The sequence below is a fragment of the Parasteatoda tepidariorum genome, chromosome 6 (assembly GCF_043381705.1).
Source record: "Parasteatoda tepidariorum isolate YZ-2023 chromosome 6, CAS_Ptep_4.0, whole genome shotgun sequence".
Classification (NCBI taxonomy): domain Eukaryota; kingdom Metazoa; phylum Arthropoda; class Arachnida; order Araneae; family Theridiidae; genus Parasteatoda; species Parasteatoda tepidariorum.
In genome coordinates this window covers 58,855,166-58,865,945 of record NC_092209.1, presented here as the reverse complement: position 1 = coordinate 58,865,945, position 10,780 = coordinate 58,855,166, and the positions used below count along the sequence as shown (strand labels likewise).

Genomic DNA, 10,780 nt, shown 5'->3' with positions numbered 1-10,780 from the left:
TGTTTTTTACAAGGTGATAATTAAATATGTGAATAAGCGTGTAGTATAGTATGTTTATTAATTCTTCCATTTATTCGCTAAATTTAGTTAAAAAATTTCTGTTTTCAACGAAGAGTTTCCTTTCCCCTTTCAAAATTTCCTCTGTTTAGAATCCGGGGAAATTCAATATCCAGGGAAAACTAAATGCACTGATTAGTTACTGAAATTTTTGCTTCCTTCAAAATGTTTTAGCGAAATTTTGCAAGGGGCTCTCTTTTTTCCTTAACAAATTGATTTAATTTATTTATGATTCCATTTTCATATCTGGAAGATTTTTTTCAAGAAAGTTGTGCAATTGATTAAGCACCGAATTTGAAATGCAATCTATATGCTGTGGTTTTCTTTTTTTTGAATTGACGATAATTTCAGAAAACTGAAAACAGAAATATTTCGTTAAAAAATTTGCAGGAAACATAAGACAAAAGTTTGTGGTCTTTCATTACCCTGTTACAAATTCTATATTTATAATTTTTAATTTTTATTCCTATTGCTCTTTTCTTCTTATGAATCATCAGTCCCTTATTCATTCGATGCTACAAGAATCAGTATTTCAAAATATCATCGAATAGATTGAGTAATAATAATAATAATAATAATAATAGTAATAATAATAATAATAATTCCGCTAGTTAACTAACGCTTGTTAAATTTTAAATGAATACTGAAAAATATTAAATGACGTTAAATCAAGTATTTTTATTACTGAGCATGCAATTTGTTAAGCTAAATAAAAATAGAATGGCTGACATAGAAACAGAAAAAGATAATGTCGTTTAGTGAAATTCCCATTTTTTCTTTCTAAACTAACATCAAGCAAGTTGTAATATCAAGCAAAAGCATATCGTTATCTACATTTGCAACAATCTATAGTTTCAACTACACTATACTACAAACTATACTACTACGATTACTTTTTGTAAATCTAGTTACAAGAGGGTTGCTTAAAAATTTTTCGTATGACAAGGTGTCACTATTAATAAAAAATGAAGAAACCGGGAATCAGACGATCATGCTTTGGATTTTATGTTAATAAATACAATCATACATTAATTAATATTAGTAATTTACCTCAAGAAGCTGGAACATTAAGTAATATGTGAATAATTGAACATCAAATATTATGTGACTGAAGTCATGTTTTTTTTTGTTGCCAAATTTGAAGTAATAATGAAAAATTTCGAAATAAAAATTTTAACTATATGTTTTTCTTAATGTAAGTTTGTATAAAAAGTGATTTGAACATAGAATATAAAAAAAATTTTTAATCAATTAATTATTGATTTGTTTTAATATTTAAATATTTAATTTTTGAAAATTAATTTTAAACTTTTTAGGTATTTAATAGGGTAATAAAATATTAAAATATGTTTGTCTATGCTAAATGTTTTCGAAGATAAAGGATACCGTTTTAAACTAAGATATAAATTTTTTATTGCTTGCTTCACGCTTTTGGATTTTTTCCAGAAAATATTACTAAACAATGCTTATGCCTAAAAAATATTTCTCGATCATTTCCTCAGATAGCGTTTATAAGTAATAAAACAAAATTTTTCGTTTTTTTAATTTTAACAAAAATATTCATTAAATAGTGAAAAAAGTTGACGTTTTTAAATAATTGTTTGAAACAATGGCATGCTTATGCTAAATTTATAAAGCATTTTATGCGAGTAAAGTAATTCCCAAAAATTCAATGAAAAGAGTAACCTCCTCTAAATTTTCAAGCACAATTTTAAATAGATTAAACCCAAATTTTGAGTAATATCATTTCAATCACTAAATAGATTTTGTTTTTATTAGTTCAAATTTCACTTGTGAACTAATATTTTTTGCAAGAAATTTTGGTGACCCATTTCAATGCAAGCTTGTGAGTATTTTAAAAATGTAAATTAAGTTTCGTGTTTTTAAGCATACTTTACATATTGGATACTTCATTTATTTCGAGTATTTTAAAAATTCCATTTTTTAAAGTGAATGGAAGGACAGAATATATTTACCTTTCTTCTTTGCTTTAACTGAAGCTCAAATCTGAAAAACAAAATATGATGAGTCTATTTTATTTTATTTTATTTTATTTTATTTTATTTTATTTTATTTTATTTTATTGCCATCTATGTTGCGATAACCTTATTGCCTTTAATGTCGACTTGAATATAACTCTGAAGACAAGTATTGGGACAAACGTATCTGAGAGAAAGTTTTCAGGGATACAAACCAGCATCTGCATTACATGAAATGAAAAACCACGCTAAACCGTGATCTAATTACTAAAGAGAGATAATTTTCATTTTCACTTTGGCTCGAGCAGATGAAATTATTCTATTAATGTTTCCACAAATTAGTTAAGTTTTTATTTTATTTTATAACTGGCGTTGAACAGCCGCCTCAATTCTGAGTTCAACTCCGTAGCCTAGTAATTTTGAGTCCAACCCAGAAGACAAGGAAATTCCCGGATCAAACATTGCGACAAAACAGCCTTTACGGAAGACTTTTTGATGGAACTAAATCGCAATTGCCTTACATGGAGAGGAAGACCACGAAAACCTCCAACAATTACCCCGATAGCTTGAAGATTCTAAACCAAAGTCCGTTTACCACTACCGATATTTCACGTCAGCCCTGTGGTCAGTGTGAGACGGGAGCAGAAGTCGTGCCAACCAGTCACCGCTGGGATTCGAACCTGGACCACCACATAGGGAAGAGAGAGCGTCTATCCTCTGAGCTAAGGCGGCTCAATTTGTTGAGTTCTCAAAAATACAAACAGTACTTTCAAAATTAGATCAAAGATAGAATTGTTCATAAATGTCGATAATATTTTATCTTGTACAATGAAAAAGACTACTTTCTGATAACATCAAATATTTAGTTATATCATATAATATTATATAATGTCAAATATTAGGATAAGGTGCTTTCTGTATTTTTAATTCATATTTTTCTGGATAATTTTGTTAATACAATTAAATGTTTCCTAGTATTAATATATTTTTCCAATAATTTATTTACAAACTTATTAAAAAAAATTTTTATTTTTTTTTATTTCTTGATCAAGTAAAATTTTGTTGTAAAATTTGGTAAAAGGAAAAAAAAAATTTCTTTCGCAAACTAACTTTTTAATTCTCGTAGTGTATATGATTGAAGAACGTGTATGTTCGACGTGAATTTATAATGGAGATCGAAGTACCAGGAATCGGAAGTGTTATTTTTGAAAAACTATTTGATTTCTCACTGAACTGGTCTTATTAAACTGAGTCTTGCTATGCTAAAAAAATAAAAATGAAGGCGAGCATTCCTGGATATTCCACCGCGTGAAAATATGACTATTAAACACTTTGAATCTAAAACTAATATATTCTAATGTGAAAATGATGCAATTAAAGAATGATTTGGTTTGTTTTCTTCGTTATGGGTGGAGTGGAACTTGAAAAATCTTGTATCTTTATGATGATATGAAGACGTTGTCCTTGTTGATTTTATATATAAATAGCCAATCGCGAATCCATCTTTCACAGAACTCAGCTGATTTTGTTTCAGTTTCTTTACACTTCAAAAATGATTGCCAAGGTAAGAATTATTTTATATATAATTAAGTTAGTTGATTTTGTCAGCAGCTGTCAAAACTAATTTGAATAATATAATTTTGAGATACAATTTTATCTCATGTGTAGACAAGTCAAGTAAAGGATAAAGTAATATATTTTTATACGAGACTGTTTCTGCAAATAAATTTCGTTTTTTTATTAAAATGTTTTGTCGTATTTTATGGATTTAAATTTATTGAATTAAAAATGAGTTTTATAAATTAATCTATTGTGACTTTTAAATCCCTCTCTAACTGAAACAACTCTTTAATTTTTTTAATTCTATTCTATTGATTAATAATTTACTATAGTAAATGAAAGATAATTAAAATAATATTAGACAATAATAATTCAAAGTTAAGCTGAATATACTGCTGAAGGTAGTTTTGCACGGGATTTTTAATCATTAACGATTTTTAATGATCTTGAAATAGCTGAAGGTTGAATTTTGTTTTTCATTTTCGTCCAGAAGATTTTTTCAGTTATTCATTTTATTTCTTTGTTAAAAAAATAAAATTTGAAGCATTTTTTTCAATGTTGCTAATGAATAATTTAAATTTATACAACGGTTTGTTGCTTGTTGTTGAAGATGAAATAGCCAATATTTTGTTATTTCTTCATGAGATGATAAATTGTTGAATAAAATGAAATAAATTTTTTTTGTTGAAATAACGAAGAAGAATAACTTTCTTAACTGAAACCCTAAGAGGGCCAAGAAGGAACTTTTTGTTGTTACCTGCTAATACTCAATTTTGTTAGTATTCTTTTTTGTGTTATAAATACCACCTCTAATACTACTACTACTACTATACTACTACTACTACTACTATACTATTACTACTACTACTACTATACTACTACTACTATACTACTACTACTACTACTACTACTACTATACTACTACTAATATACTACTACTACTACTACTATACTATTACTACTATACTACTACTACTATACTATTACTACTTCTACTATACTACTACTACTATACTACTACTACTATACTACTACTACTACTACTACTACTACTAAGAAATTTTTATTGATGTAGAAATGTAAATCATGACAACTGTTTTCATCTGTGATACATAAGGCAAAGGCAAATGCATAAATTTTCTTTGCTTATTAATATATTTTATTTATTATATATATTGACGATACATTGATGATATATTGACGATTAATTTATTATAGATTGACGATATAACTAACAAATTGCAATTATTCTGATTTCTATAGTTTCTTCATAATACAATAAACAAAATTCATCGTAGTTGCACAAGTAATACTTAAAATACGCATGTATTACTTTTGTACGGAATGCAGAAGAGAATTATTTGAGTAATGTGAAAGAAATATTTTTAAAAATTATTGAAGTACTTTAACTGAGGAACTTCTGTAAGTGCTGTAATAAGCGGTGTTTTTTACGTAGTCTTATATTACGGCAACTATTTTTAAAATGTTTAATATTCGCTCAGAGATTTTTTATTTAAACTTTGTTAATATTTATTTTAAATTTAATTTCGTTTGCTTCAAACTTTTGTGATTTCAAGTTTGTTTCAACTTTTTTGTAAATCATATATTTTAAATTTTTTATAACGAGATACAAGATTTCGATGTGTTGAAGACGAAGTAAAAAATTTCAGTTGCACGTTAAATAGTTCAAACTGATAATTCTTAATAAAGTAACAAAATACTCTTCATTACTTTCGAGTCAATGAGATGATAGTTATTTATTATGATTCGAGATTTTCAAATAGACTAAATATACCACAAAATTAAGTTTCAGAACAATAATAGATTATTAAAAATAATTTTAGTTTCATGCTACTGCTGTTTAATAAATTATGGCGAATTTTAAATAATACAGTTTACAAAATAAACCAAAAGTGAACGTCCAAAATAAACCACAAATGAACGCCCACAATAACTTTCGATCTAATGATTGGATTTGCACGTATTAAGATTTAATCTTTGCAGTTTGGGAGCCTGACCTTAAAAATGCTAATAAATTAGTACATACGATATTTAAAGTTAAGAAATCAGACACAAAATTGCACTTTCGCTAAATAAACATAAATTTTTTTGGAAGATTCTGTCATTCTAAATATGGCGGGGACGGTAGATGCAATCTTAGAAACATGGTTATAATAGTTTTGAAAGAAGAGTGATCGAAAATATATACCTCTTAATGTAATGTTAATTTCATTTTTTTTTCTATTTTGCTATATTGAAACTTGTAAAGCGAATCAAAAAAAATCTTGCACATAATTTAAAAGTCACTAATCTAACAATAAATTAATGTTGAGAATAATTTTGTACTGTATACTTTAAATTGCAAATTACAAAATTTAAGCGAAATTTGTCAAATAGCTTTGTAGTTAAGAAAAAAAAGAATCTTATAGTTTAATTTTTATGTTTACTTTAATATTTTTGCATTGTACAATTGCATAAACAGTTTTCACTAATCATAATTATGCAAAATCTCTTTCAGCTTGCTCTTCTCTTTGCTGTGGTTGTTGCTACCAATGCAATTGATCTTCCACTAGGACATGGCGTTTTACATAGCACAGGCGTCAGTGCAAGAGGTCAAACTCAGGATGTAAGTGAAAATAAGCGTTAAGTGATGCAACTTTTACTCTTAACTTAATTTAGTATAAGAAAATTAAATCTTTTTCTTAATAGGCCTTTGGCAACTATGCTTTCAACTATGGCATTGCAAATGGAGCTGGTGCAACTAATTCAAGAGCCGAAGTAGGTGATGCCCATGGTAACAAAAGAGGTTCATACACTCTGGCTGACCATGATGGAAGGGCCCGTAGAGTAGATTACGTAGCTGATGCTCATGGATTCCGTGCTGCTGTTCATACCAACGAACCAGGAACTGCTGCCAGTGCCCCAGCTGCAGCTGTTATTGCTAGTCCTTATGCTGCCCCCGTAGCTCCAGTTGCTCATGCCGCTGCAGCACCAGCTTTAGCTGCTGCTCCCTTGGCTGCTGTTAATTTTGGTGGAACCATTGCTCACGCTGCTGCCGCTCCTGCATTGGCAGCAGCACCTTTGGCTGCTGTTGCCTATGGTGGAGCTATCCACCATGGAGCAGCTCTTGGTCATGGTCTTGCTCTTGGACATGGTCTTGGCTTAGGGCATGGTCTTGCTCTTGGACACGGTCTTGGACATGTACATGGTCTTGGCTTAGGACATGGTCTTGCTCATTTGTAATTACCTACACAATTTAAGGTATTAAGTCTTGATTGCTAAAATTATACTGATTTGCTAAAATCAGCTGAATATGAATACTATAAATATTACTAGTACTAAATAATATAGTAAATATATAAATCAAATTCTTTGCAAACTTATAGTTTGTTTTCTAATTGTAAAGCTTTTAAGAAATTTATAGAAGATAGTTTAAATTCTTTGACCTGAAATATTTCTTAAGCATTCCGTTCATGAGTAAAATGTAAGATATGTTTAAAAGCTAAAATATTGCTAATCTTATTTTTTTTTGCATAAAAATTATATTATTATGTTGAAATGTAACCTGGAAAGTTTGTCAGTTATTAGTATAAAAATTTATATTACTCATATGAATTATTCCTTTCGCTATTTTTGTAAATGTTAGTTTTTATATAATGAAAAAAATTGCATTTATAATTTAAGAAATATACGTATATTAATATGCGTATATTAATAGTATACGTATAGTAATATACGTATTAAGAAAAGTACGTATATTTTAAATATGAAATCGAAAAGAATTTGATAAAAAATACTCTATTTAAAAAAATAATAATATATCCATTGAAAAAATTTAAAAGTCGAAATTCAAATTACTAGTTTTAACATAAAAGTGCCTTCAAATATTATTAATCCTTCTTAAATATGTGCTACTATTGGAAATTTTTTTAATGCAAATTTTAATTGAAGAACTTCTTAATATTGATACATCTTATTTTTTCCAGGTTTGATGATGAGACTTGAATCTGTGATCCGAAAACTTTTATAAAGCCAAATACGTCTATTCATTCTACAAATTTGTTCTTCTAATATTCTTGAGATTCGTATATTTTAATTATTAAATTGTTACATTTCAAATCACGAATTCTATCATATGGTGTCGGTCTATTTTACACATTTTATGCTGTGTATGAGCGTGAAAAATGTAAATTATTTTGTGACATATTGTGAATCAACTGTAAATAAATGTTTTTGAGCAGAAATGATTAGTTTGCCTGTTTTTGTTTTTCAAATTTCCAATTCATAAAATATTAAAAACAAAGTTTATTAGGGGACAAAAAAGTGATAAATACACTCTAAGAAGTTTTCGAGTGTGTAAAACCACAAATATGCCACTACCTAATTTGGTGTTTAGTTGAATTATATCATTGCATTTTTTAATTTCATTTTAAGATAGTATGGTTCACTTTAACATCTTATGTGTTACACATGTCTCTATTTAGAAATCACTCTATAATAACAACAGTCTACTGCTCCTTAAAACAGGTAGAACAATAAAACAATTAACAGTGACTAATAAACAGTTAAAACTGAAAATTAAATAATTAAACTTTAATAACAGAAATATAAAATTTTATGAGTTAACAATAAACAATTTCAAACTGAAAAGAAACAATACACATTTAAACGTGAACAATAATCGATTAAAAATTACGAAAATTAGCAATGATCAAATCATTGGAAATTATCAATTTCAAATTTGAAAAGGTAGAATAAATAGTGGAAAAGGAACAAATGCAATTCTACTTATAGATTGATTAGTGAAATTTCATTATTATGTTTGCTTCCCAATATACTTTTGTAATCTCTCCATTGTCCTTTGAGTTTTTGTCTAGTCCTTGACAGGTCAAATAATGTCTTGAATTCACAGTGTCTGCTTGGCAAATTGGGCATACGTTGGTATAGAGTACTACCATTTTAAACAAATATTCTGTCATGGTCAGTTTTGAGTATAAAACAATTTGCTCATTTATCTTATCCCTCTAATATATTTTGCTTTGTCTATATTGATACAATATTAGAAAGCACTCCTTTTTGTGGATATAATCGTGTTAGCTGATGTAGAGATTATATCTTATTTTTCATGCTTTCTAATATATATCTCTTATAATTTTTTTCTTTTTTTGATATTTTTCAAAAATATTTTATTTTGATAATTTTTCTTCATCTCTTTTTATGAATTTTTATTATTTTCCATGTCTTTTCTATATTTTAACTGAAATTATTTGATTTAAATTTTTTTTAAAATTTAAGGAGGTAACTTTTGATATAAAATATTTTCTTGCTTTAATTTTTAATCATTTTTTCATTAATTTTTATAAGGGAAGTTTAGTGTAATATCAAAAGTCGCATATTTTCGATCTCACGGTAGGAAATGAATAAACTAATTTTATTCAGAACATTATTGACATAAATTTTTGTCTGAATCCTTGATTGTACAAACACTGCTGCAAAAATTCTGATACATTGATTCTGATTTCGTTATAAAATTTACTCAATAAAGATGGCGCACCCAATCCCTTAAAAAACAATTAAAAATTAATGATTTTTCCTCATGATCATCACAGCGTTACACCCCTTGCAGAGTCCTTTGCCTCAAGATATAGGAAAATTCTTTTCTGCTGATTTTTTTTTCTTCCTGTTGGTACTTTCAAGTAATTCTCACTATTTTTCCATCTGTTCTTTTGTCAAGTTCTAGGTTTTCTTATAGACCTTGACCCTCGTGTATTTCTGTCTAGCAATATTTTAATACTTGTTCCCAAGCCCATTCCTTTTATGTGTACTTGCCCTATTGTATTTCTTTCTTTCCCGTAGTTGTTACAATGTCTGATTCCTTATATTTATCCTGTGTCTCTTTCTTTGTTTTGATCCTCCAATGCCCAGCCTCACATACTACAATAAAATTTTCCTTTCCCATTTTATTAGAAGATCAGTTTCATTTTTAATTAAAGACCACATCTCAGATCTGTATAGTACGATTGGTAACTCTATCGGTTTAAATTTATGACTTCTAAAAACAATATTTCTCAGAAAATGTAATTGAAAAATTGAAATGAAATAAAAAGAAAATCAAATTAATATTATAATTTGGTCCGTTATAGTATTTTTACATCACATTTGCAAACAATTAAAATTATATAAAAAATTTTGGTGTTAAAATTTTTCCGCCTTACAATTTATATTTTAGTAACAATGGAAAATTTCTTTACTCATTTAAAAAAATGCCGAAGTCGCAAAAAAACTGATAGTTTTGAAATAGTTTTTTTCTCTTCATTTATAAAGTATTTTAGCAATAAAATTTTGCATGGAATAAAAGATTTAATAAAGAAGGCCTCCCTAACTAGATAAATGTTTGTTTGAAAGGGTACTTGAGGTTATCTAATACGCAGTACCGTTGAAAGACATTTTTACAGAATTGTGTATGGCAATAATTTTTTTAAAATAAAAGAAAATATGTAGCGTTAAAAATTAACCTAATATTGCATTAGAATATATTATTGCATTATAATATATTATAATTTTACCTAATGTTGCATTTACACTTTTATATATCAGAGTGTAAATTTAATTCTCATAAACAATATAAAATCCATTTTTAATAAGTTGTGAGGAAAAGTACACGAAGTGAGGCATTTTAAAATTGTCGGTATAATCTCACAAGTTCAAAACCCGCTGTTCAAAATTTCCCCCGTTTTGTAGCAGAGTCGTTCTTTTGTCTTCTAACTAGATCTATCTATCTGCCCATCTATTTAAATTGATCTTGAAGAGTCTCTAGTTTGCATTATTTGTGACTCTGAACAATTTAAACATGTGAAAGAATGCATTGTATTTGGCTCTTTTACTGCTTTAAGGTATTGGGAAGCAAGACTACATCTAATTATTTAGTTGCCAAATGCCTGACATTTGTATAAATATTGTCGGAATACAGTAAACCGATTTTCCTGTAGGAAAAGGTGAATTTTCAATTATTTTCTTCACGTGAGTTAGTAAACTGATTTTTCTTTAGAAATTTACAATAGCAGAAAATGCAAATTTTATGGCAGAAAAATATATCCATAATTTAACTTTTTGAATATTGGTAGCTACTTTTTAAAGAGCGTTTATTAAAATAAAAATATCTCATATTTAAAAATTTTAACAAA

The 10,780-nt window shown here is 27.6% G+C and overlaps 1 protein-coding gene across 1 annotated transcript; it reads left to right on the top strand.

The window, feature by feature from the left end:
- The first annotated feature begins 3,456 nt into the window (after positions 1 to 3,456).
- Positions 3,457 to 7,840, top strand: LOC107448486 (adult-specific rigid cuticular protein 15.7-like). The gene is made up of 4 exons (XM_043054096.2): positions 3,457 to 3,600; positions 6,115 to 6,222; positions 6,306 to 6,857; positions 7,583 to 7,840. The coding sequence occupies exons 1-3, from the start codon at positions 3,589 to 3,591 to the stop codon at positions 6,837 to 6,839; spliced, it is 654 nt and encodes a 217-aa protein (XP_042910030.1). The 5' UTR covers positions 3,457 to 3,588; the 3' UTR covers positions 6,840 to 6,857; positions 7,583 to 7,840.
- Positions 7,841 to 10,780: the final 2,940 nt, after the last annotated feature.